The sequence below is a fragment of the Zootoca vivipara genome, chromosome 5 (assembly GCF_963506605.1).
Source record: "Zootoca vivipara chromosome 5, rZooViv1.1, whole genome shotgun sequence".
Taxonomy (NCBI): domain Eukaryota; kingdom Metazoa; phylum Chordata; class Lepidosauria; order Squamata; family Lacertidae; genus Zootoca; species Zootoca vivipara.
This window is the reverse complement of record NC_083280.1, coordinates 21,616,542-21,643,858: the sequence shown is the minus strand read 5'-3', so window position 1 is coordinate 21,643,858 and position 27,317 is coordinate 21,616,542. Positions and strand designations below refer to the sequence as shown.

General features: G+C 45.0%; 1 protein-coding gene and 1 non-coding gene across 3 annotated transcripts in view; both read left to right on the top strand.

The window, feature by feature from the left end:
- TIPARP (TCDD inducible poly(ADP-ribose) polymerase) overlaps positions 1-25,255 on the top strand; it is a 31,937-nt gene extending 6,682 nt beyond the window's left edge. For both annotated transcript variants that reach the window (XM_035133175.2, XM_060274458.1), the window contains exons 3-6: positions 17,995-18,163; positions 19,269-19,450; positions 21,553-21,822; positions 23,143-25,255. In XM_035133175.2, the coding sequence (XP_034989066.1) occupies positions 17,995-18,163; positions 19,269-19,450; positions 21,553-21,822; positions 23,143-23,590 (1,069 nt within the window). In that variant the 3' untranslated portion in view covers positions 23,591-25,255. The remainder of the gene's footprint in view (positions 1-17,994; positions 18,164-19,268; positions 19,451-21,552; positions 21,823-23,142) is intronic.
- TRNAV-AAC (transfer RNA valine (anticodon AAC)) lies at positions 14,643-14,715 on the top strand. Its single transcript has one exon. It is a non-coding gene; the product is annotated as a tRNA-Val (tRNA).
- Positions 25,256-27,317: the final 2,062 nt, after the last annotated feature.

Below are 27,317 nucleotides of genomic sequence, written 5' to 3'. Positions count from 1 at the left end.
TGTGGTTGAACAGTTGCCTGAGGATGTTGTGGAATTTCTCAATCTGGCATCAAGGAGAAGCTGCATGATCTTCTGTTGGGGATGGCTTGGGTCTGAGGAATAATAATGTACATGTTGTAAATAATGAGCCTGATAATCTCCCCATCTCTCTTCAGACTGTGCAGTACTAAACCTGAATAAGTGGTTCAAGTAGCATTTTTGTTTGTGTGCCAAAAGCATTCTGAATGCTTCAGAGCTGTTTGTGTTTCATTGTGGTTATCCAGAGTTTGGAACTTTTGCTTTGAAATCTGGAAGGAGGAGGACGAGGAGTAGATCTAAAAACCTGCATTCTTGTTTTGTCACAACCTAGATAAAACGCTGCTCTTTCTTGCAAGTCAGCATCTGGTGCTAATCTTCCCTAGGCCCGTATCTGAACACAAGGGCTCGTTCTGCAGCAAAGTGGAGTCACTGTGGATTTATTACTTTTCCAAGTTGTGTAAATCATTACTTTTGCTATTGCTGAAATTGTAGCCAGAACATTGCTTCAACAGTTGCTGTTTCCCTATGTGGAAAGACCTTCCATGTAAAGACCATCATGAAAGCTACAGGCAGTGCCCAACATTAGTCATACAGTATTTGGAATGGGCTCATTGAAATCAGTGGACTGAAGTTCATTGATTGCGGCTTCCCATCCATCCATTCATTCATTCATTGATAGACACCCTCGGAGATCTGCCTCCAAAGAAAGAACTTGTGCCTGTGATGTTTTATATTCACAAGTTGCAAGTCAGCATCAAGGCCATGTGTGAGGTACTGTAGGAACACCCACATGATTTTACACTTAACTGTGGCAACGTCCTAATTAGCTTCTTTCCAGCCCAACATTTACCATCATTTGCAAGGAAGACAAAATGTCACAGAAGTTCCCTTTTAAGAAGATTCCATCATACCAATGAATATTGCATTGCATCAACAAATTTTCTTCTCAATTTCCTATGTGTAAGATGGCAAAGCTTCAGTGACTGTTTCTGCTGCTATGCTTTCTTTCAAGAAAAATCCCATTTCCTACATACTCCTTGCATTTGTAGTATTCGTCGTCATTAGGGATTTTTAAAACATAATTCGGACTTGGTGTTCAAGACTGCCTTTAACAGGCACAGGCAATCTCTGCCCTCCAGCTGTTTTGGGACTACAACTCCCATCATCCCTGACCACTGGTTCTGTTAGCTAGGGATGATGGGATGGCCAAGTTTGCCTATACCTGGCCTTTAACCTCTTTTACAGGGTTGTATGGTTTCCTGGGGTGAGGCAAAAGAACTTCAGCTCCTTAGGTGATTCTTTGGTATCTAGATCAAGGGTTGGGAACTTTATAATAAAGTTGTACATATACCCACAGATCCCAGGGTGGTTCACAACATAAAACTACAACACAAATAACTTTGGGTCTTTGGCTCCACCAGACTTTCCTGTTTGGAGCAAGTCAGTTACCCGTCCTACACCTGATGTCATACAGGTAATGTGTGGAGAGCATGATCAAAGGGATGGGCAGCAAGATTCGGCTTTAAAAGGATGCTAAGTAATGCAAGTAGATAAATAGGAACCGCTACAGCGGGAAGGTAAACGGCGTTTCCATGTGCTGCTCTGGTTTGCCAGAAGCGGCTTTGTCATGCTGGCCACATGACCTGGAAGCTGTACGCCGGCTCCCTCGGCCAATAATGCGAGATGAGCGTGCAACCCCAGAGTCGGTCACGACTGGACCTAATGGTCAGGGGTCCCTTTACCTTTACCTAAGTAATGCAAACCTGACCCAAGTGAGGCCGTTATGCACAATGGCTCACTAGTCATTAAAGCAAAACCTGAAAGGAGAGAACTATCAGCACTTAGGGGGAAAAACCAAATACTGTAATAAAAAACCACACCCTGGGTGATGAATCAGAATGGTTTTCTGTTTCTTCAGAGGGTAGTAGGTTGTGAATCAGTCAAATGAAAAAGGATGTAAGCTAAACATTAGGAGGAACAGTAGAGCAGACAAGTCTTTGGTTTGAGGTTGTTTAAGCAAAGTCTGTTGCAGATGTTTCATAATGCCCTGCTTTAGCAGATGCTTAGGCTGGGCTACTCCTGAGATCCTTTGCGAACTCTGGATGTTTGATCAATCCAGACAGCCCGGCTACTTCTGACTTAAAATGACTTGGGAATCTTGTAACTTTCAGAGGCCCCTGCAAGTCTTTGCCCTGTGGTCAATGCAACTTTTCTTTCCCTTCTCCTCCTCAGATGCTGTGTCTCCTGGCAACTGGGTGCAGATAGTGTGGCCTGTCGCACCTGGCCACCTTGAGCACCTGAGTTTGTTTTGCCAGAGCCTCCTGGTTCACATGGTTACCACCCCTGTTGTGCTAAAGCTATTAATCTCTCTTGGTCAGCCTAGCTTTAGAAGCTGAGCGATAAAGCTTGCATGCAACAAGGAAATGTCTGTTTCAGCAGTTCCAGGAGAGGACAAGCTGCAGCCAGTCTTGGATAGTAACCAGCAGGGGGGTAGGGGGGGTTCTTTCTTTTTTTTAAATCCCTTCCTTTGTTTTGAATACAGCTTACATGGCACAGTGACCCATCATTATGCTCTGTGTCCATAATATTGTCATTGTTTTGTGCTCCTAAGTAAGTTCGCAGTTCCTGAGCCATTGGCTCCCCTGAGGACTAAAGTACTTCTCTGTGGCTGGCAATTGCCCCCCTGCTTGTTTTAAAATGCGCATTTATTTATAAAGTGTTTGTGCCCTGCCCTTCAGCCAAAAAGGGCTCCCTTGAATAGCTTATGTACAGTCAGTTAAAAAGCGGGAGAGTCCCTTGCCCTGCTGCTTTACACTCTGGAAAACACGACACACAAGGTAAAAGGGAAAGGGAGGGGAGCAAACTCTTAAACTCTTAAACTCTTAAATACAGTAGTAGTTCTTAAAATGACCAATTGGCATAGAAACAGTTCAGGGTAGATTGTGTGATACCTGTGCCCCCTCCCCCTTAATTTCAGGATTCCATCCATGTTATTTTGCTGTCTTCTATGGCAGTGCTCCCCAACCTTTTTATCACCGCGGACCAGCCAACGTTTGATAATTTTACTGTGGCCCACTGAGGGGGGGGGGGTGCGTTTATTGTTTATATTTTATTTAGATTGTTTTGATTTAATAATTTTAATTTAATTGTATTTAATGATCCTTAGGCGGCCCGGTACCAATTGATCCACGGACCGCTACCGGTCCGTGGCCCGGGGGGTTGAAGACCACTGTTCTATGGGGTAAAGATGGAATACTGCGCTGTGGTGGAATGCAGGCATGTGGGCCCCTATTGCTACTTAGCACCTCGTTCATTTCCATGGGGCTCTTACAAAAGAAGTTCCTGTTTTGATAAATCTGTGTACTCTTATTATCCTGCTGCAGCATATTAAAACAGAAATGCCTTCCCATGGTGGCTTTTGACCAGATACGTTCTGACATTCTTTCATTTGTATCTCTGTAGCTCATTGCCAAACCCCAGGGTAAAGAACCTTCAGGCTGTAATCCACTTACCTGGACGTAAGACCCTGCAAACAAAGTGGGGCTTGCTTTTGCGTAAAACCCTTATAGTTTGCACTGTGATGGGGTTCTAAAACACCCGCCATATTGAAGGACCTGAGGAAAATACCTAGGGTAGATACTGTTCTTCAAATGCAGAGTGCCATTGTTCTATTTCTTCCTTTCTTTTCTTATAAATTTAGTTTTCAGAAATTCAGAGTTAATTTTTGGGGACCAACACTTGGCTGTAGTGCTGTTTGGTCCCCATGCTCATCTCAAGACAGATACTCATCTCATGCAGCAGAATGAGATTTCCTGAGTTGGTAGGACAGAAAGCTCTCGTCTGCAGGTAGAAAGTTAGCACATAGTGAACCCCCCTGTCCTTGCTGCACTAATTCTCTGCTTAACTGGACTTCTCATATTCTTATATTTATTCTGTTATAAACAAAATCTGCCCTTATTCCCTTAAGGGGGTATACAAGAGCCCTTGTAGAGTCCTTTGGAGGTTCTCCATCAGTAGGGTAAAATAACAGAGGCCAACCAAAGAATATTGAGAAGCAAAGCAGCTTAATAAGCTTGATCTTGACTGTTGCAACAGGGTGTTCTCTCTCACACCCAGGAGGAAAGAAAAGACGCAGAACAAAAGCACGCCTGCCCCTATATAGACATTTTAAATCCCCCCCTCCAATCAGAGCCACCCCTAGAAGCGTCATGCGTACATCACAGAAGGGGTGTAGCCCAAGACCACCACCCCCAGACACGTCACACCTACATCATAGAAAACGGGCATTCTATGACAGGAATAGAATAGAATAGATCTTGTCATTGTCCCCTTGCGGGAACAACAAAATTTCTCGATTGCTGTATCAACTCAATTAAAACACTCCACATGAATTAAAATACTAAGCACAATTCAATACAGAATGGAGCGCGGGTGGCGCTGTGGGTTAAACCACAGAGCCTAGGGCTTGCCGATCAGAAGGTTGTTGGTTTGAATCCCCGCGACGGGGTGAGCTCCCGTTGCTCACTCGCTGCTCCTGCCAAACAAGCAGTTTGAAAGCACGCCAAAGTGCAAGCAGATAAATAGGTACCGCTCCGGCGGGAAGGTAAACGGCAGTTCCATATGCTGGTCTGGTTCGCCAGAAGCGGCTTTGTCATGCTGGCCACATGACCTGGAAGCTTTACGCCGGCTCCCTCGGCCAATAAAGCGAGATGAGTGCCGCAACCCAGAGTCAGACACGACTGGACCTAATGGTCAGGGGTCCCTTTCCCCTTGTGACAGAAATCTGAGTCCTGCCAGCTCCCTGTTTAAAAAAAAACCCTCCCCATTTTCTGTGTTCACAAATCCTGCCTTGGGCACATTTGAGGTGTGAATAGGGTGAGCCTGTGGATAAATAAACACAGAAGAAAACAGGATTTCACACTAACACAGTAGCTTCCCAAGCAAACTAACAATGCATTATCTGCATATTGATAAGCCAGGAACTTCAAAGGTCCTTTCCTGCTGAGGAAGAGACATGGTCCAAAGTCTCAAACCTGGGAAACCACACCTTTTGTTATAATCAAAACCATACCTTTACAGGGAGGTGTAAGCCCCTACAGTCCAAAGACAATTGTAAGGATCTTCCCATTTCCTCCCTCTCTGCAGAGAAATATCTGAGGTCAATTTGGGAGAGTCAAAATGGCTACAGGACTGCCCTCCTGCACATGTTTGCTTGGCACATCTATGAACATTTAATAAGACCTTAAAATTCTTACAACAGTACAGAAGAACATTTTTTTAAAATGTGCCTGGAGTGATAGTCCATTTTCTACAACCTTAAGGTTTTTTCACCTGTAGGTCCACTTCCCTTCTTGGTTTCGTTTTCCTGCATTGGAAGAAGTTCAAACCGGTTTCGTTTTATTCCATTCTGCTAATCAGCTTTTCCAAACGGAATGCATTGCTGTTCTAGCAACATAAGGTACATATAACTGCTGTCGAGGTCATGAGTTTGAGGTGTCCTCAAAACTTCCATGAAAAGAAGTGGGTAATAATATTGCCCAATATTATCAAGTTCGTGCACTATGAATCTCTCCCCCCCACCCCACTTCCAACACAGAGTACATTCTACGTGGGAGGATTGCATTTTGCATTCTTTCTATTAAAAAGATTTCTTAAATCTAGCTTCTTGTTTTAAGTCTGCATGTTTTTCCGCTCCAAACACACTTCTTGGAGATGGGAGTTTGGCTTTGCTTTTGAAAGTTGTAACGGAGCGATCTGCACAGCTGTTGAAATGAAGGAGAATAAGCCCTTATGAATAAGAACAGATGAATTTTGTGGTGTTTTCTCTATCCTCTCAGCTGTGTACTTTTGCCGGGTGTGTGTATGTAGGGGGGTGGAAGCAAAATATCTAAACAAGAAAGAGGTGAATGACTGCTGATTTCCGGTGTTCAGAGTTCCAGCGAATTCTTGGTATCCTCCCCCCACCCCCCCTTTCAAAGCCTGTATTTACATATGAAGCAAATATCTTGTGTGGATCTGGGGAAGCTGGAAAAGGCACTTGTAGAAGAGGAGTTTCAGGGGAATTGTCAGCAGACTCCTGTTTACTCCTGTTACTATGCAGATAAGATTGAGGGGGGAAGCAGCTGTCACCTGGCTCCAGGTCTAGGTCATCCTGTTCCTTGGGCAACATACCGTGCCATGCTCACAGGAAAGGAAACTGCACATACCTGTAGGTAAAAACAGCAGCAGCAGCAGTCAATCAGGCTTATTAACCCTTGATTAATAATACTCTGAAGCAGTCTATGCAGTTTATGATAATTGCTGCCCCCCCCCAAAAGGTGGGATGGCAGGCAGTTTCCCCCCAGGTCTGTTTCTTTACACACAAATCTACCCCGGTTGCTGCAGAACCATCATCACCCCTTCCCACAACTGCTTCTCATCCAGGGCAAGTGTCTCCTTGCTACTGCTGTTGTTGAACAGGGGTCTGCAGCCTTTTTCAGCCGTGGGCCGGTCCACCGTCCCTCAGACCATGTGGTGGGCCAGACTATATTTTTCGGGGGGGGGGGGGGATGAATGAATTCCTATGCCCCACAAATATCCCAGAGATGCATTTTAAATAAAAGGACACATTCTACTCATGTAAAAACATGCTGATTCCCGGGCCGGATTGAGAAGGCGGTTGGGCCGCATCCGGCCCCCGGGCCTTAGTTTGCCTACCCCTGTTGTTGAAGCTTAGCTGTGAAGAAAAGTGCTTGGAAAAATAAGCAGTTCTGTGCTCCTCAACCTTTTGGGGGTAAAACGGGAGTTCCTGCCCGCTCCCTTTCTATGTGATCGGGGTGGTTTTCCATTGTGTTTATTTAAAGCACCTAGAGACTGTCATTGCAGCGAGTTCAGTGCAGAAGCAAGGGGTAGTTATGTTCAGATGCTTAAAAAAAAAACATACTTTCCATTATTGCAAGACTGTGTCCTTGTGGTAAATAGGTTTCCTAGGGTTGTTGTTATTAAATTTGTATACCACCCTATACCCGCAGGTCTCGGTACAGATGAGGTGAGATTAAGGGTGAGAAAAATCAGACAAGTATTTGCAAAGTTATTTGTGCTAACAGTTCTTGTCAGCCTCTGGTAGCTTTTGGATGGAAAGGTCAAAGGCACATGTGGACCAAGAATATACACATTCTGTGCCAGTTGCATTGAGGTTTCTGGAAATTGAGATGGTTAAGAGGGGTGACTGTGGAGAGCGGGCAAGGAGGAAGAAACTGGAAGAGTGCTCTGTAAGGCAGAGGAGTGCAGGCTTTTGATCCCCGAAAAAAGCCAAGTTTACACTGGCCATGGGTAAAAAGGTATGGCGCTTCTGCCTTTGCCGGAATGGCCAGCTGTGCCAAGTGACTTATTCAGTAGTCTGTCACCACTCCTCTTTCCCCTTAGGCTCTGGCTGGGAGGGAAAAGCTAGGGCTATGAAAATCCAGTTATTGAGAATAAGAAACCAAAGGGGAAAGATGGAACTGTACTTCAGGGATGGCCCTCCAGATGTTTTATGGGTCCAGCCAACAACGCCTATAAGCGCCAACCAACGTTGGAGTTGCAGTTCAATCATGTATGGAGTGTAGCCCACTGGCTACCTGTTTTAGGAAGCTGAGCGAGTGTTGAAAGATCCCACCCAGGCTAGGTAGGATCAGCTTGCTCAGGTTGTAGACTCAGCACGTAGCATTTGTCAATGGTCAAAGGTAAGGGACACAGCAATAAAGGCAGCACTGTTCTGTATTTATGGTATTTGCAGCCAGGTGGCTTTGACTGACAGGTTGGGTGCCTGGCACAGCTCAAGGGCTTGGCTGTGCACATGTGGGGAAGATAGACTAGACACAGTTTGAGAAGTTAAGAGATAAGTGACCAGCATGTTGATTAACACAGAAGTTGCCCAGCTTTGGCAATAGACATACCGTAATCTTAAAGAAGGTGTGGGAGGTTGTGGAATGGGGGAAGGCTGGATAATTTGTATGTCTTAGAACGCGATCCCCAAGCAGGACAAATCCAAGTCACCAGGGAGAGTTGGGAGCCTAGGGAAGGCTTCTCTTGCCTTCTGTATGAGGTTCTATAGCAGATCCTGCATCACACAAAAAGTGCATCGTTACTGATATGGTGATGTCTGTGAAGCTTGGGCAGAATTCTGTATCAAGATGCACATGAAGATCAACATAGCAGCCTAAATCTGGGCATGAGCTTGTAATGTGAGGAACCAGCTCCATCTTTATTCTAATACAAGTGTGTTCCTGCCATTATGAATTCCTTGGGCAGATAAATAGTTTGTATATTTCTTTCAGCTTGACTAACCAGCCTGTTGGATAATGCTTAGAATAAATCATTTTATTATTGGATTGGAGACTACTTGAAAAGTGACTTTATATTATAGAGAGGCTATAAAACCAAAGTTGTCAGTGTTTGCCAGATTCGGATTCGAACGAACGAAATGTATTAACACCTTCCTGTTCCTTTTGTGTTTCTGATTTGGGGAATCCTTCAATTCTTTAAAACAAAAGCTTTTTAGGCACACTCTTCATTTTGAAGAGCACAAGTTGGGTTTGGGAAGCCAGAAACTCTGGGAAACTGCCTTTTCAGTACCCTGTGATCAGGACTGCACTGTGGCTTAAATCTTATGCCAAGCAAAGATGGATTCTGTGTCCTATAGAAATACCGTAATGTACATTTCCACAAATGGAAGGCCTTCTCCTTTTGCTCAAAGGCAGCAAGCAATTCTGTGATCTTTGAGCAGAAACAAGCTCATGCCATTTGAAATCTTCCTGAGCTCTCCCCTGGATATGAAGCCATTGTCAGGTACTGCCCAGTCTCTCAAGTTTATCTGTGCAAATGCATACACCATGAAGACTAAAAAAGATAAAATTAAAGTGCTGTGCCTAGTATCATATTCTGTTTTTCTGTGGCTTTGTGTAAACTATGCTACCCTGCCCAATGAAGCATTCTTTTCTGGAAATCGCTGCATGACCATGAAAACCAACTTCGTTTCAGTTAGGCCCAACTCTCTTTTTGGAATGATGAGTATCGACGACAACCTATTATAGCAAAGAAGAGTTTTGACTTTGCTGTTATTCAAGGAACTCGGTTTTGTGCACTCTGGTTGTAAAACCTAGTTCTCCACTGGCCCACTCCTGCTGGAGCAGGAACTTTTATAGAAAGCTCATTTGCTAGCGCATTATTTCGACAGATAACGTTGAGCAACAAAGCATGCATGTCACTTCATGCAGAGAGGCGCTAGCCCCCTGCCCAGTGTTTGCCAGTGCCCTGGGAGCTAAAACTGACTCTAGCCTACGGGAGATGCTCACAGCCAGGAGTTGCACTAGAGGTGGGGGACTTCTTTGGCTTGTATTTTTGCTGCATATAAATAGTTACTGTTGCTAGGCGAAAAGGGGAACAAAGGGCTTTGTGAACCCTTTTCCAAGAGTGATTAAGCAAAACTTCACACTGTGTGTTGTGTATGGGGTGTTTTCTCCCCCCCCCCTTCCTTCGGAACTGCAGTGTGTTTACTCCAGGCACACAACCGCTTGACCAATGTTGATGAATCAATGCACAGTCACCAGAGTAAGGGAACAGTTGTTCGACTGCAGCTGATGAGGCATGGTGCCCTCTCGTCCCACGTCAGGAGCGTTCTGACCGGGAGACTGCAGTTAAACATTCTGTGCACCCAAGACATCCATGTGACGGTGGCCTGACTTTCTGTCTTCATTGACTTGGCAAAGCCTGTAATGAGTTCAAACTTTAATGAAAGTTCAAACACGCTTTCTCCTCCTCTGTTCCCCCCTCCCCGCCCAGAATTTGCAGATTAGGAGTCATCTTGGTCACATTCATACCACATTTTAAGCACTATGATTCCAGCAGCCATAACCCCCCCCCAATTAAATAATTCTGGGAGCTGTAGGGACTCCTCCCTGTTCACCCACCTCACAGTGATACAATTCTTCTTTCCCATGGAACTCTGGGAAAGATAGGTCTGCTAAGCGGAATGGGAGACTCCCGACAACTCTCAGCACCCATTGCAAACTGCAGCTCCCAGAATCCTTTGGGAGAAGCCATTGCTGTTTAAAGTGGAACCATAGTGCTTTAAAGGTATGCACCTTACTTAATGGGAGGTTCTGTATATGGAAAAGTCAGATAGATCCGGTCTTGTTGCAGGCAGGGGTCACAAATACAGTTGAATAAATGAATGGCGTAAGCAGACATACATGGCTAAAAGAACTTGGATGCCCCTCTATAAATCGGTTTATATTTTTATGACTCCTACGGCATTGAGCTCTTAGAATGCTGCCAAAAAAATGCCTTTTTTTCTTCCTTTCTGAAATCATTCTTCCCTCCCAGAAGCTGCTGATTGTTTCTCCATTAATTTTGATGTTGGCTGGCGAGCGTTTTTCGTTAACTGTATAATAACTGGCGATGAGCGCAAACTCTACATGCCATAATTCTATGGGGAAAATGGGATTGGTTGTTAAGGCACTCTAGGAAATGCAGCTGTGTGAGGCGAGGAGGTGGTCTCCCTAACAACTACCAGCACCAGGAACAAACTCCAGCTCCCAGGATTCTTTGTGGAGAAGCCATGACTGTTCAAAGTGGTATCGCAGTGCTTTGAATGTACAGTATAATGCAGATGAGGCCTTTGTTGACTTCCTCCAGCCCCTTGAGTTTGGGCTACTTGCTGGCAGAAAGGGAATTCCCTACCAGCTGGAGGAGTTACAGTGAAGGCATCTCTCGCCTGCCAACAACATTTCACAGCCCAGGTGAAACCAAGTGGGTGTTCTTGGTTGATCTTTGAAAATCGTGAGGCATGAGGAAGGAAGTAGCTTCCTTAAGTATGCTAGGTAGGGCTTCAGAAGCCAAAGCCACTTATTTCAAATGTGGCTACTCCCGGATGAGTTGTTTCTCGCTTCCCAGAACTTGCAGCCGTATTGAATATTTTCTGCTACGACACACTATGGCAGGGAGAACATTTCCCTCCACAGCCAACCTTGTTTCCAAGTGGGTTGAATCCCTCTTCTCTCCTGTTTTGCTTTTAATTTCCAGTTGGGAAGAAACAGGCTCTCCTGAGCACTAGTGTGCCTGCTGACTAACCTGTATTGACACAATGCTATTTCCTGACCTTAGTGTTTTCCATTTTTCGCTTGTTCCTCGGCTTCTATTTTCAACCCCCCCCCCCTTTCCCCATCCAAGCAAACATCCATAGTGTCAGCGGAAGCTCATTCCAAAACACTGGGGCAGCTTTGGCTATTTTAAAACAGCAAACTATGCTGGTAATATTTGTACCACAAATCTTAGCACCCCTTTGGTTCAAGTCAGGTACAGATATGTCATGGGATGGGGGCCAAGAGGAATGCATTTTTAGCACTGTGCCAGAGTTATTTACATGTGTCTAAAATTAGATGAGCATAAAACATGTGGCAACCTCTTCTGGAGGTTTTTTTTTTAAGTGAGTGGGTGAACTTCAGTACAAAATACAAGTACTGTAAGCAAAATTCTTTGCCAACAGCTAATGTGAGATTTTCTTGGGTGTCATTTCCTTACCGCAGCTGCTCTGACAAACCCATGGCTTTGTGACTCTTTCCAAACCAGATATTCAGTGGGGCACAGCACTGCTAGACTTCTGGGGCATTTCCGCCCCATAGCCCACTGCAGACCTTTGCACTTGTGGCGTTCAAGAGTTCTGACTAAAGCTATGCAAGCAAATGCTTAAGAACTGAGGTGGCAACACAAAGTTCATCTTCTCAACTAGTCAAGTTCATCCTGTCTACTAATCTCTTCTACTTAATAAGGCGTATGGAAACAGCCTTCCTTCAGAAGTGTTTGTGTGTCCTAGGTAGCACCACTGACAATTCCATTTTGTTAGGACAGGCATCCCTAAACTTGGCCCTCCAGTTGTTTTGGGACTACAATTCCCGTCATCCCTGACCACTGGTCCTGTTAGCTATGGATGGTGGGAGTTGTAGTCCCAAAACAGCTGGTGGGTCGAGTTTGGGGGTTCCTGTGTTAGGACATTTGAGGTGTATTCATGCAGCCCATGCCCCCAGCATGCCTCTGTGTGCTTCCCTCTCCACCTTACCCCGAACTTGCCCATGCTCCATATACACGTGTAGAAACTCCCATGACCAGGAAATTTGGGAAACCAATGTCAGCTTGCTCAGGATTCGCACAATGCACCTCCTTGAGAAGGCATCACATCATTGCAGTGTACTGAGGATGGGGGGTGGGGGGGTGGGATCCTTGCAGTCACACAAGGAACTTCCCGGGCAGAACGGCACCCCCATGGCAAGTCTTCTCCAGCTGATCTCAATTGTGCTGAAAGGTGAGCACACAATTTTAAATAAAGCTGACATCTACTCTCATGCAGTTAGGCTTCCTTGTTCATCCTCCTCTGTCTAAAACAAGTTCTTACTTGCAAAAGAAAAAGAAAAAGTCTTAATCTTACATGTTTCTGCTCTCTTCTAAAATCCCTTGCCTATCTAGAAAGTACTTAATAAATTTTGCTACGGGCACACATGAAAAACAACAGTCCGAGCTCCCAAAGGTTGGAATTGTAGGTGAGTTTCCAAAGAGGCTGTTGCGTAGGCTGTAATATTAAGAGATGATAAACCTGGACTCAAACCCCCTGAGGATCCGAAGCATAAATTGCAAGAGTACAATATAAACCTGAGTTGTTCCCTTGGAATGTGCAAGCAAATCAATATTTATCAAGTCTCACTAATGCACTTGTCAGATTAAATTCTCAAATATCCCATTGAACATGCAGTGGGCTTATAAAATATGTAGACTTCGGCTATTTCTCCATCTCAACCGGCTGCCAACAAATGAGACAATAACATCCCAGTATGCTTTCTGTTTTAATATTCCGAACAGCTTTATTGAGGTTGTGAGAGCTTCATATTGAAGCAAGCATAGGAATAATTTTATTACTGTAAATCAGAAATATAATACTCTAAGAGGAGCTGGTGGAATAGGCTCCTCCTGGTGATTTTCAATAATAATAATAAATTATTTATGAATTGGGTGGCTTGGTAATGTGGAGGTACCTCTGTAAAGTCACTAGGGAATTTATTAATCTTTGGCCCCAACCTTTCTTTGAAGGACCTTATATCATGACCCTTTTATCCATCCAACAACCCTATCTCTGCTGCCCTATCTCTTCTGGAACCTTTGGGGAATATTGATCTCCCATACCTGTATTTATTGAATAAAATCATGCAGGCTTGTAAATAACTACTCATCCGGCTGCCTACGATTAAGGGTGACCCTCGGGCAGAGAGGGTGGCATTGCTAATTGTTTTCATTCTGACACTCAAATGTTAGCTGTGTTCAAGTTTAAAACTTAAACTGCTGCTACTGGTTTTTAGGAGCACTTGAGCTTGTCTCACACTCACGACTCAAGGCAGTGTGAGTGGAAGAAAACTGCGGAGCAATTTTGCAGCACATTTGATGGGCACAGGTGTGCATGATGGAGGAACGTGATGCCAATTATACTTGGAGAATTCATTGTGGTGTAATCCTTAAGACATTGGTCTAGATTCCCACTTAGCCATGCAAGTTACCGGGTGACCTTTGGCCAATTACACCCTTCTAGCCTAACCTACATTGCAGGCTGATTTTTTAAGTGAGATGAAAAGATAAAATGGACAAGAAAGAACCATCTGTGCACTCTCTGGCGGTAGGATAGGATAGGATCAAAACGTAATCAAATAGCAGCGTGCAGGGCAAGCTGTCCGCAGAACACCAATGTGCTTGTTGCTTTTTAAACTCTCAGTAGCATTGTGTAAACAAATCGGGTTGTTGAGTAGCTAGCATGAACCCTGTACCGATCTACATTTTGTAGGTACAGATTTAATGATACACTTGCACGGTGCTTTGTTTATCAGAGCTGAGTAGAAATGCATGTTGCTGAAATATGTAAAGGCTCCCAGATCTATCCAGTGTCGACTGCTTCTAGCCACAAAGCTTTGCAACCGGTGCTTGTAAAAGAAGACATGGCACTTTCCATTCCCCTAGCGTGGGAACGGGATGCTCCCATAGGGTTAATACTCAGCAAGCCTAAACAGAGCAAAGGTTTTCTGCGAAGCTAAAATAAGGCTTGGAAATGTAGTAGTAGCCTGAAAATGGATAATGGGACCCTCACTTCTTAAAGGCCTTGTTTGTTTGCAAATTCTCAAAGGTGATTCCAACATGTTTTGTATCCTCGGGGGTGCTCTTTGAAACTGCATCTGTGTAAACGGGCACATGCAAAACTGCACTTGCTTATGTACATTTTTTGCCGAAAGCTTTTCTGTAACACGGACCTGGGTGCAGAAGGTTAAAGGTGAAAGAGGTCCGTTGCTGTTGGTTCCGTGTTTGTAGCTGACTTTCCATCGCCAGTGTTCTATGTGCCTTGGAAAAGTTTTGCTTGACTTTCCATACCGGTAGTTCCAGTGCAAAAAATCAGTGTGAAACTATTTATAACCAGTCAGGTGACATTTGTTCTGCGACCTGAATTTGGCCTGATTTGACTTGTGTTTCTCGACACTCGAGACTAAATGAAAACTATGTCGGGAATGCTGTTTTCACCTAAGCTATGCTGAACCCTGTTCCAAAACTTAACTACCAAGTAAGAACATAAAATGGAAGTTTCCGTAGTGTAGTGGTTATCACGTTCGCCTAACACGCGAAAGGTCCCCGGTTTGAAACCGGGCGGAAACATAAAAGTTTATGGGGACCCAGGTGGTGCTGTGGTTAAACCACTGAGCCTAGGGCTTGCTGATCAGAAGGTCGGCGGTTCGAATCCCTGTGACGGGGTGAGCTCCCGTTGCTTGGTCCCAGCTCCTGCCAACCTAGCAGTTCGAAAGCACGTCAAAATGCAAGTAGATAAATAGGAACCACTACAGCGGGAAGGTAAACGGCGTTTCTGTGTGCTGCTCTGGTTTGCCAGAAGCGGCTTTGTCATGCTGGCCACATGACCTGGAAGCTGTACGCCGGCTCCCTCGGCCAATAATGCGAGATGAGCGCGCAACCCCAGAGTCGGTCACGACTGGACCTAATGGTCAGGGGTCCCTTTACCTTTTAAGAACATAAAAGCACCTGTTGGATCAGGCCCATCTACTCCAGCATCTTGTTTTTCTCACTGAGGAACCATATGCCCCTGGAAAACCCACAAGCAGAACCTGAGCAATCTTAGCACTCTTCCCCATTTACATTTGCAGACATCAACAGCTAAGCTTTCTGCTCACCTGTGATTCCTAGCGACAGGTCTTCAGAGGCATCTTGCCTTAGACTGTGGTTGTGGTAGAAGAAAGCAACTGTGACTGACAGCCACTGATAACTGTTTGTCTAATACTCTTTCGAAGCCATCCAAGTTGGTGACCATCACTACCTCTTGTAGGAGCAAATTCCATAGTTTATTTTTGTTTTAATTAAGGATTTTCCCATAGTTAACTATGTGCCATGTGAAGAGATGCACTTCTTTTCCCATTCCTTGAATCTTCCAAAATTCAGCATCATTCATTTAAATTTATATACCGTCCTATACCTGGGGGTCTCAGAATAAAAGCAAGATATAAAACCACATCATGCCTAATAGAAATAAAAACAGTAACCCAATACCCCCCCCCCAAAAAAAAACCTTTTTTAAAAAAAGGACATAGGATGTAAATCGGATCAACCAAAGGCCTGGTTAAAGAGGAACGTTTTTGCCTGGCGCTTAAAGGTGTATAATGAAGGTGCCTGGCGAACTTCCCTGGGGAGAACATTCCACAGACTTGTTCTAGGATTATTGTGAGAGAGGTGTCTGCTCTTGTTGCACCGTGGCATCAAGAACTACGTACTTAATACCCATTCCAGCATATGATTCTGGACTTCTCTCTGCCACTGCCTCCCCATCAGCTGTAGGGCAGTTGTAAGTGCCCCCCATGGTGTGGCACCCAGTGTGCACCCCCCCCCAAACTACGCCTCTGACCCATTCAAAAACCCTACAAATAGCATCCCTAAAGTTGCATGCTTATAGGGAATGCAGCTGGGGAAGTTGTCTTGCCAAATCAACCGCAGTTTACATCTTGTAACTGGGGAAAAGTCAATAGCTTTTGCTTATCTCTTCATCTTATCTTTTCACCTCCCTTCTTCCTGCACAGGTGACTGAAAGAGAAGTATTAGCAGGTGACTTGGCAACAGGTGCGCGACACCTAATCGAGCTTGCACTTCCCCATTTGCAAAAAGGTTTCCTTGATAGCAGAGCTAAGTTGCCGCAAAGAAGTAAAGTCCACCAGTAATTGCGGGTTATACATTAACATGTGGGTGATCTGGAGCACGATGATCTCTGCTTGCCTGTGTGTGGAGTGCTCTCCCTCTCATTAAATCTCATGGCACAAATGGATCTGTTTTAACTTTAGGAAACTTTAGGAAAAGCAGCTTCTTTGCTGGTTTTTATGCATCTGATGACGTAGGCTGTTGAATAGAAAGGTTTGTGCCACAGCTAGCATGTTAATTACTCATAGGTGCCAGATCCCTTCTTCCTCCTCACATATTGTAAGCATTCCCCCTCTCCCCCCAATACAGCAGCCTGTCTCTCTTCTTCCAAAACGCAAACAATATTGGCTTTCTTCTCTGTCAGCAATTGAACACTTTTTCTTAATAGAGCTCCCCGCTGGGTTATTGCAGAAGGAAGTGCAGCAAGGAATGTGGCGCTCTGCCCTATTTGTCCTTTACAAACCACCTGCTTTTTTTTGGAGAAAATATGTAGCAGTTGAGGGGATGTGGCAATCTCATTTACTGCTGTTTCTGGTTTTTTTGAGGGGTGGGTATTGTTTTTATTGTTAAGCTTGGTGGTGCTTTTCTTCAGTTGCGTGTGCAAGTCACCTCGGGATGTCTTGCATCGGACGGCAAGCGTATGATCATAAATTTGGGGGGAGAGCGTTGGCTGCTGCCCTGATCTAGAGAACAACACTAGTGCAGTGCAAGGAACCTAGCATGCTTCCTTTGCCCCCGTTTCTCTTGCGCAACGGACCACATGCCCTGTTTAACTTTGGCAGCAGGGAAGAAGCACTAAATGGTGGTGTTGTGAATGAATTGGAGCATTTGACTCACAAGGGTTTTTGGTTGCACCTGGTTCCTGTCTGATTAGCATTTAGCATCCAACTGATAACTTGAGTAGGTGTGTAGCTTTCCAGCAAAAATTATGCATGATTGCAGAGTGAGGGGGAGGAAGGTGTTGTCCCAGAACTGATGCAAGGAAAATCCATCTTGCCCAAGAATGTTCTCCCTGATGTGTGGGGCAAGGGCATGCAAATTCTACAAAGTCTGCATCCTGTTTTGTATTCATTTTTCTGGCTTGTATTCCTTGCTCCTAATAGTTCGCTGCTACACACACACACACACACACACACACATATTTGTCTCTCTCCCTGCACAAAACCCAGTCGGTCAGTTCTGGGAGCCAAATGAAAGGATATGCAATTGACATACATGCTCTTAATGTAAATAACTGCTGCTATGGTGTGCAGGGAGGTGTTTGACCCCATTTCTACACACACACACACACACACACACACACACACACACACCGTGGTCCCAGATTTGAAACACCCGTCCTCCCAAAAAAGCAGCAGCAGCCGCTGCTGGAGGAGAGGGTAATTATTTGCGACGGTGCTGTGGAATGAAAGGATGGTGCCCAGCTGGTTTTGTCCTGATCTTCCACAAGGCACTTTAAAAAAGTGGACGATTAATTTATTAATAAATTGCTTATATGCCCCCGGCTTTTTGTATCATTCTCCTCTTCCTCCTATTACATCATCACAAGAACCCTGTGAGGTAAGTTAGGCTGAGAGGTTGGTTTTGCGGAACCGTGGGTCGCATTTGGTTTGCCTCCCAATCTGTAGAAGGAAGAATGGGCAAAGCTTTGCAACTGTTGAAATATCATAACTTCCAGTCGCTTCTTGAATGGATAGGGAATACTGAGTTGTTACCCTTTTCTCTTCTCCCTCCCCACAGGGGCCATGAGTTTTTAGTCGACTTGAATGGTTTGGCGCTCTATGACACGACTGAATTTGACCAGCTGAGGAGGCTGTCTACGCCTGTGTGTACAAGTTCCAGCTCCAACTACTACACCATCTGGAAGTATTTCTGCAGGGATCATTTTGGCTGGAGAGAATATTCAGAGGTATTTCCCCCCCACCGTTGCCCTTAAGTTTCAGGAATTATGTTGGGGTGTGTGGATGTGGGAAGCCTTGGTTCATGATGCCCCCCCACTGCGTGGTCTTGGTTATAAATCACCGTTAACAAGCCTAACCTGCTTTGCAAGATGCTCAAGGATAAACGAAAAAGGTTGTGCGTAAATTGGTAGCTTTTTCTGTATCCAGAAAAATAGCTACGTGTGGAAAGTTTTGGAAGCTCAGTGGGACTTCCCAAATCTGCTTAGCCCCCAAAACTGCTCTTGGGTTTTTCCAGACTTTCCGGGGCAGATTTGGCAGCAGGGCACAGGTGGGTGAGGAAGAGGAGAGGAAGTATCCATTGACTAGTTCAGGGCTCGTCAATGTTATGCACTCCAGATGTGGCTGGACTCCCAACTCGCACCAGCAGCTCCAACCAGTATAGCCAATGGTCAGGGATGATGGGAGTTGCAATCTAGCAACTGTCAGATCTTAAGGGAGTGCTGGGTCGATAGGAAAACACTTGTCATGTTCGCAGAAACAAGACCTTGTGCAACTGCTTACCATAGCTGCCAAGTTATCCCTTTTTTAAAGGGATTTTCCCTTATGCTGAATAGGCTTCCTCACGAGAAAAGGGAAAACTTGGCAGCTATGCTGCTTACCAGGGTCCCTTCAAGGAACACCCAATTGATGCTTAACACCCTTAACTTTCACAAGAGAGGTTTAAATACACATGTATCCTCTCCTTCCAGAAGTTCTCCAGAAGCTGGAAGGAGAAGCTGGAAGGAGTTTAAATATGCATGTGTCCTCTTCTTCTGGAAGGTCCCCACCTTCCAGAAGCTGAAGACTGGAAAGGCCATTCAATCTAATCAGCTTCTGCTCAGTTTTTCCAACTTCCATTTCAGTGTGGCGGGGAGGGGAGGGGGAGGGGGGTTGTCAACCGTAATCCTTCAGGATAATGCATATAGTCGTACCTAGCACTATCTTTAATGATAGCAGAACTGGAAAACCCTGCCAAAAAACAACAACAGTGGAGCGAAACCAAAAGTATTTGCACCGGTGGCGTGGGATTATTAAATTTTTACTTGGTTTTTTTTTTTAATCAAAACAAAACAGCCTGTCGTGCGATTGATAGAAGAAGCCAACTACCGAGGGCTGGCAGAGGTCCGGTTTGTTACATGGCACAACCGTTACGTCCTGAACATTAAAGATGGCTTCCAGCAGAATTCGTGCATTCGGAGAGAAATCAAGAAGAGACCTTTTTTCCGCTCCTGTGTGATCCTCATGCCATACTTGCAGTAAGTGATGGGAATCCTTTTCAGCAGTGACCATTATTTCGGGGCAAATGGACGTGGGTCAACCCCCCCCCAACCCCCTTGCTAACGCTGAAGTGCCCGTGTTTCTTTATTGAGAGCTCTTGACTTACTACCCAAATGTTAATGAATGGCCACCTTCTGATTTTTCCGGTGGGCTTAGCTGCATAGCATCATGCTTTAGATGCATCTGATTTATCCAACTTCTGTGTATGACCTCTGTGCTTACCATACTCTCTTCTGGGTCCCTCGGCTGTATTAAGGGAATTTCTGTTCTGATATTCCTTGCATTATTTCCCCGGCACTGTACAGGAGATGGGGAGCAGCTCTGGAAATTTTGCATCAGTGGGCAATTACAGCAGTTGCTGCCTGAACCAATCAATATGACAGGTCATCGGGCCTTTTGGGATTGGATAATAATTCCCAGGAGCTGGTGCCTGACCCTGCTGAAGCTCCTGTCCTTTTCAAAATCTGCTTGCTGATGCTCTGTGGGTCAGAGGAACGGCATTGGGTGGAGTTTTGCCTTCGCCCCACATTATAGAGGCTTAGGAGCCCTGTTGGTGGTGGGCTGGGCTATCTGGTCAGCAGCTATGTAAATTTGTTCTTAGGAATCACAAGGTCTTATAGCACCTTTAAGGACCAGCTGTTACTGCAGCCTTTTGGAATATAACCCTTGGTCATATGCATCCCTTGGGTTCTGCTCCACAAGACTTTTAGGTCACAAGAGTTGCATGTGGTTTGAAACTACCAGAAATTCAGCAGGGATAAAACTGATCTAGGGTGATTCCCCGCAGCTGGAAGTAGAATGGCAACTTGGCTTCAAGGCTTCTAACTATTCTGTAGCCAAGTGGGCATTGCCCCTTCCCCAAATATTGGAAGGAGGTGTAGTTCCCCCCCCCCCTCCATTGGGCCATTATGTGTTTGGGAGAGGATTAAATACTCCCATTCCCCTCACTGTACTTCTGGTTGTCCTCTGCGGTTTAGGGGAAACAGAATGGAAGGAGATGCTATAAAGGCAATGCCGTTTGGAAATTGAAAAAGTTAGTTGTGGACAGAGTTTCTTCCTAGAGAGGAGAGACAGACCACAGAGAGGAAAGTGGCTAAGATTGGTCAGAACATCAACACGGTGGGCCTTTTACACGTGGGGAAATTGTGCAGAAATTCCATTGAGCCCCAGTGTAGTATGTAGTAGCAGCCTTGATGAAGTCCATTGCTGCTGTTAGCCAACCAGCTTTGAACACCTGGTGTTCAGGTTTTAAATACACAGAAGTGTGTTCCGTGGTCTGTGCTCGTGGGACCTCCTTGACGGCAGGTTAATGTTCCGGGAACTGTGTCTCCTTGTAGGAGGGGTGGGATTCCTCACCTGGGACCAGCTTGAGCAGATGCAGGAGCAATCACTAGGACAGGCCATACGCATCGAAAACATGCTGTGTTTCTACAGCACGGCGTTGCAAGCCCAGTGAAAAATCCCAAGACGACTCTGTGTCCGTGGATCCCAGTAATATTATCATACGAGCTGCTGCTATTTATCCTGGTGGTCGGTCCTTTTTGCCCCTAGCTTTCTAAATTAAAAACTTAGGCTTGAAGGTATAATGGTATATCATGTGATTGTTCCCAAGTACAACCCACAACCTAGATAACTGACCATGATGTTCCTCCTCCAGTCTCAGAGGCTAAGCGATTTAGCGTATGATTAAGCCAATAAATTGTATCAAACGGCAGTAAACGCATCAATACTTTGAGACTAGACTACTGAAGAAGCCCTGAAAACATAGGGAGCGTGCTATCTGAATATCCATCGGCTGGAAACCACAGGAGGGGAGAGTGCTGTTGCTTTATTTATTTTATTTTTATTCGTTGAATTTATATCTCCCCTCACAGTGGGCACCTGGTTGGCCACTGAGAACAGGATGCTGAACTAGATGGGTCGTTGGGTCGATCCAGGAGGGTGGTTCTTATAGTGAACAGTTGCCCTGCTCCAAACAAAAGAAATCTTGTTTCCAAATACTTCTAAAAGTACATATTCAGATTACTGTTTTTTCGTTGTTGTTGTACTGATCCAATATCCAAATTTCTCCCCACGTCAGGACTCTCGGTGGCAGTCCCACAGTACCCGTGGTGCCGACAGCCGACTCGCAAGTCTTATCCCCGACTGCCGTTCCTTCTCCAAACTTCTACCCTGAAACGTGGGTCAGCATGGATCCAGCTCAGGACTTCGTCCAAGTGCCTGTGTCAAAGGAAGACAAAAGCTACAGAACCATTTACAATCTCTTTCATAAGACTGTGCCAGAGACCAAATACAAAATTTTGAAAATACTGCGAGTTCAGAACCAGTTTTTGTGGGAGAAGTATAAGAGGTGAGCCCAACGCATATATTAACAATTCTCCTCCTCCTTATTAATTGGGGGAAACCCTCCCCGCTTTCGTCGGGGGAGGATCGTTGAGTTGGAAGGGGGTCCTCAAACGTCGTCTGGTCCAACCAGCTGCATATTGCAGGAAATCCAGTACTGCAACTACCATGTAAAATGAATTGGCCCAGTTGTGAAGGGCAGTTTTATTGTTAATACAAAGTGTAAGCATTTTGTTAAAAATGAGTCGCTGTTTTGTGTACCCAGTCAAAAACACCAGAGTCGTGGGAGCGTGTTTGATTCTGGCTCTCATTGTTAGGAATGCTAGCAAAAGCCTAGAAATTGCTCTGAATTTTCTACCGTTGTCACTTCCTCTTCTACCATTTTTGGTTGGGGTTTTTTTGTTTAGTTTTTTTTTTTTAGAAATGAGAAGTCCTTTTGTTGAACCTGGCAGCTCAGGACTTTGAGGAGTAATTGTTCCTTTTGGAGAGGTCTTAAAAGTGAGCAGCTTGAATTAAAGTTTGCTGGCCTCTTTCTACATTTGCTAAACCGGGGACACATTTTGCTGCAAGGGACACTGAAGCAAAACTATGCAGGGTGGGGAGGTGACCCATTTTCCAGTCTAGGTGGAGGGTTTTTTACCTGTGCATCAGAAAACCAGAAATCCCTGTGGTCCTTGTTGCTGTAGCTGTGGGAGAATCAGAGCCCTGAATGCTCTCCCATGTAAAATACTGCTTGCTGGTAGATAGATAGATAGATAGATAGATAGATAGATAGATAGATAGATAGATAGATAGATAGCTTGCACAACAAGGAAGGGGAATGTGCATGTGTTCATGTTCTGGGCTAGCCTTTCCCTAACGCTACTAGTATAGTATGTGTAAGAAGGCACTCGCGTCTGTTTTAAAGGTGTGTTGTTATTTCAATGCAATGATACTTTCAGGTATTCCAGCTGTCAGTCTGGCATGTCCCAGAAGCTTGGCAATAAAGTCATTATGCTGGACTTCTGTCCTTTTTAGCTCTCTACTTCCAGTCTGAGGTAATATCCTCAGAGCTTTACTTAAGCTCCCCTTAAGAAGCGCAGAGAGGCAAGAGTTAGATAGACAAGGAGTATTTTGGAGCCGAAATTGTTGCACCCTGTGATTTAGATCCATACATTGAGTATCGGCAACACAAACCTTCAGGCATTAAACCCCACACACACAGCGCAAAGGAGGGTGTGCTTGTTTTGTTCCACATCAATTCGTGCATGGAGATTTTTGTAATTATATTTTTTTTTACCGCGTGCCTGTTGGAACTCACTGGTTCCTTTTGTTTTCCCGCTTCCAGGAAAAAGGAGTACATGTCTAAAAAGATGACAGGACTGGACAGGATTATGAACGAAAGACATTTGTTCCACGGCACCTCGCAGGATGTGGTCGACGGAATCTGCAAGCATAATTTTGACCCCCGGGTCTGTGGGAAGCATGCCACCATGTTTGGGCAAGGCAGCTACTTTGCCCGGAAAGCCAGCTACTCGCACAACTTCTCCAAGCGCTCTCCCAAAGGGATCCACTATATGTTCCTGGCTAAAGTACTGACAGGGAGGTACACGGTCGGCAACCACACCATGCGAAGGCCTCCGCCCATGAACCCCACCAGCATCACCAGCGACCTGTACGACTCCTGCGTGGACAACTACTTCGAGCCTCAGATCTTCGTCATTTTCAACGATGACCAGAGCTATCCCTATTTCGTAATCCAGTATGAAGAAGTTAGTAACGTCGTCGTGATCTGAGAACAAAATGGGGATGTGTGAGAGAGAATTGCTTCATGTTGATTTGTTGTTGTAACAACCTTTTTTTAACCTGATATTTGTAGAATTGGATCCCTTTTGCTGCGGAGGGGGGGGAAAAGAAACAATTGCGGAACTCTGAATAAAGATGCTAAGGGGTTAGGGAGGGAGGGGGGCAGGGGGAAAAAGACATTTTTAAAACTCCTGAAAAAGACCAATTGTGTACTTGCTATATTCTGTGCAAACTGTAAATATTTTTCCATTGTTTATAGTCGAGGGGAGAAAAGAAAAACCTGTGCCTTTTGTTATAAACACTATTTATGTTAGTAAACTTAATGTTTTAAAAAAAGAACCTTAACATGTGCGTCTCAAATGCTTATTTGTAGTCCGGCTTGCCTGGTTAAGCTTTGCGCCATTCTCAGGCTGCCAACGTTTGCTCCCGCAGCTCGATCTGCAGATACTTTGCTCCATGTTGCAGAATGTTCCGCCTGCTGATTTGTGCAAATTAAGCTGCTGTTCAAGGCACAGGGACAGCCTAGCTTAGCTTTCCTTCTTACTGGGCAGCTGACATTCCATGCAAGCCCAAAGAGCAGAATTCTCACCTTTAAAAACAAAACAAAATGCGCAGAGGCGTTTTCTTGGTTCAGATGCTGCTGCAAAACAGCCTCTCCTAGCAATCCAAGCTCAGATGTCGGTGTTAAACCTCTCGCTTATAAAGCATTGCTGCTTCTGTCTTCTGCTGCCTCCCAGCACAAAGATTTCTCAAACTTGAATTTAGGTTTGGCTGCAACTGTTGTGGTCACAGCAGTGAAATCCCATACAAGTCTCTGCAGGTAGCATCTGGGGAACCCATCTCCCCCTGGAGCAAGGGTGAGGAAACACTTTGCCTGCAAGGCCACTTTCCCCCCCAAAACCATGCTCACACACCCCCTAGCAACGTCAGCAGCAGCGTTCAGGCCTGCTGGGGGCTGCTTTGTGCACTCATGTTCCTTGCAGGGAATGTGTTGGTGAAGCAGAACTTGATCCCGTGCATCAACCTTTGACAGGCGGGCCAGCACTGAAGGCGATCTCGAAGTTGCATGAATGGGTGAGAGCTTGATTTTGGCCCCTTTAACCAGGACCTGTTAAAGCTGCTGAATTGCCAGCATGTAAAAAATGTGCACTAGGCTGGAAAAGTCCAGTTTCAGGGTTGGAGGGAAGCCTGCATGTGGGCAGCTGATGAGAATGAGAAGTGAGTCCAGAAATGAGGAAGTCGTCTCATAGCCCACTAGCATGAGGTTGGCATCTTGTTCATCGCCTGAGAGCAGCATAGAGAAGTGGGTGCCTGTTGGCTGTGAAAAAATAGGTGGAAGCGGTGCCCTCGTCAAGTTCATCGGAGACCCTGTGTGGTCTGCACTCGCTGTTTTTCGAAGGTTCTGCACCATTTTCCAGGATCAACAGTTTGCATGCAACTCCCATCCTAGATAATGAAGAGCTCATTTTGGTTTTTGACTGTTGGGTAACTTAGGAACAATATGCATTGCTCATAGCATGCAGAGAAATTTGTTACTAGCTGTGTGAAACGGGAGTGCAAATGAAATATGGCCTATGCCACTGATAATCTATATCAGGCATCCCCAAACTTCGGCCCTTCAGATGTTTTGGACTACAATTCCCATCATCCCCGAACACTGGTTCTGTTAGTTAGGGATCATGGGAGTTGTAGGCTAAAACATCTGGAGGGCCACAGTTTGGGGATGCCTGCCTTAAAGCTTAACCTCTTAAGGTGATGGTTTGGACCCAAATCTAATGCAATCCAACCAAGAAAAAGCACAGGGCAAGAAAAGAGAGGTTTTTCTTTTCGTGGCTTAATCTTGGAAAAGGAACTGCTTCGTTTTAAATGAATGATTTTAAAATTCATAAAGTGAAAACAATTGCTGCACCTTTAGTAAGTTTTTGATCAGGCTATTTATCATTCTGCCTAGTGTATAACATTAGGTTTTCTTTTGCGATAGGGGAGAAAGAGGAGATTGTGCTGCTCTTGGCATTGTGGAACCTGTTGTCTCCCTCAGCTGAGTAATGCATTTCCAACTGTGCATTAATTAGCACTGCTACACTGTCTGGCTGCTGCTTGGATCAATCCAATTTCAGCAATGCGGGTGCTGAGAGGATGGTTACACAAGAATGCACAAAAAGGGTTTCCGTCCTGCAGAAAAGCAGAGGTGGCCTGAAGCTGACCGAGAACAGAAAATGGTGTCCAAGGCCACCCACATTATTTTGGGACCAGATGCACAGAATCCCACAAGTTCTTTAGGGGGTTGGACTGGATGGCCCTTGTGGTCTCTTCCAACTCTATGATTCTATGATTCTTTCCCCACTTCTCCCCAGCAGGAAAAATACAATTTTCTGCTCTAATGATACCCAGAATCAGCCACCAAGGGTGGCAACTTCCACTTTTCCTCCATCAAAGGTCCTACACTTGCAGAAAAGTATGGAGTTGGTAAAGCAGTGGATTACACCCTACCTGAGGATGCAGATTTACATAAAATTTGCACGTTTTCATTGGCACGTGTATATGCAAAAGTAGAAATGATCACTACAACTTAAGTAAAAATCCAATGCATACAAGGGTGAAACTGTGAGCAAGTATACTAGCTGCCCAGGAGCTAACAAGCTGACAACTTTCAAGCACCTGTTTTCCCTCCCTGGAATTCTTTGTTTTTCAGCCATGCACAGAGAGGACTCCTTCAAAGAGAAAATTGTCCTCTATAAAGCAGGACACATGTCAGCTCCACGACTTGGTTGCATTTCAGACCATTTTGATACTCAGGCCTAATTTTCTAACCCATCTGTAGCAGGCGAAGATTATCTTCTGTCTTAAGAATCCAGAATTTGCATTGTAGTCGTTCAAAGTATGAGGTGAGGCATGAAGTGTTTGAAGCGAGCCGCTATCTCATTCTCTGCTCAATGTCTGCCCATAATCTTTGGTTGGGGAGTTTATGGGGCAAGTGCAAACTGTTAAAGAGCCAAGCAAATATCTTTAGAGCAGTGGAAAAATCACTTTGTTGTGGCTCTGGAAAAATGGCATGGTTGGGCATGTGCAGAGCAGAGGCCCTGCCACTTAAACCACAGCACCATTCTCAACTTTGCAAAGAGTACCCAGGAAGCAGTCCTCGAAACTCCCATTGTTCTTGGCGCATTTTGCGACAGAGAATTTCATTAGCTCGAGCAGTTTCTGAGCTCTGGGCACAGTACTGCACCTAAGATTTCAGATTAAAACTGCAGAGTGGAAGGAAAGGAGGACCTTTTTCTGCCTCCCCACTTCCAGCTACTCTCTGAAGGCTGGAGAAGTTCTTAAGAATATTAGGGGTTTGGGCCGGAGAAGGACTAGACCATGTGAAAAATGAACATAATACTTTAGCTGCCGTTCATTCATTTTCAGCTTTGTATTCTTGTTATAAAAAAGCGTGCCTGGACATTCCGTTGTTGCGCCCATAATCTAGGTATAAAGTGCCATTTAGCTCCTAGCTTTCATATATCAGTCTCTAACCCTGCTAGGAAGATCAGGTGCAAGAGAACCCTTCATTTTCATGTCCTGTCACTTCTTGTTTAAGGTAGGGTAACCATAGTTTAAGGAGACCAACTCTGGTGGGATGTATCCAAGCACCCTCAAAATCATGGAGCCAACAAAGCTTAGAGGTGATTGGGAGTGGGTTGGGTGGGAAGACACACCAAACAAGTATATTTATCT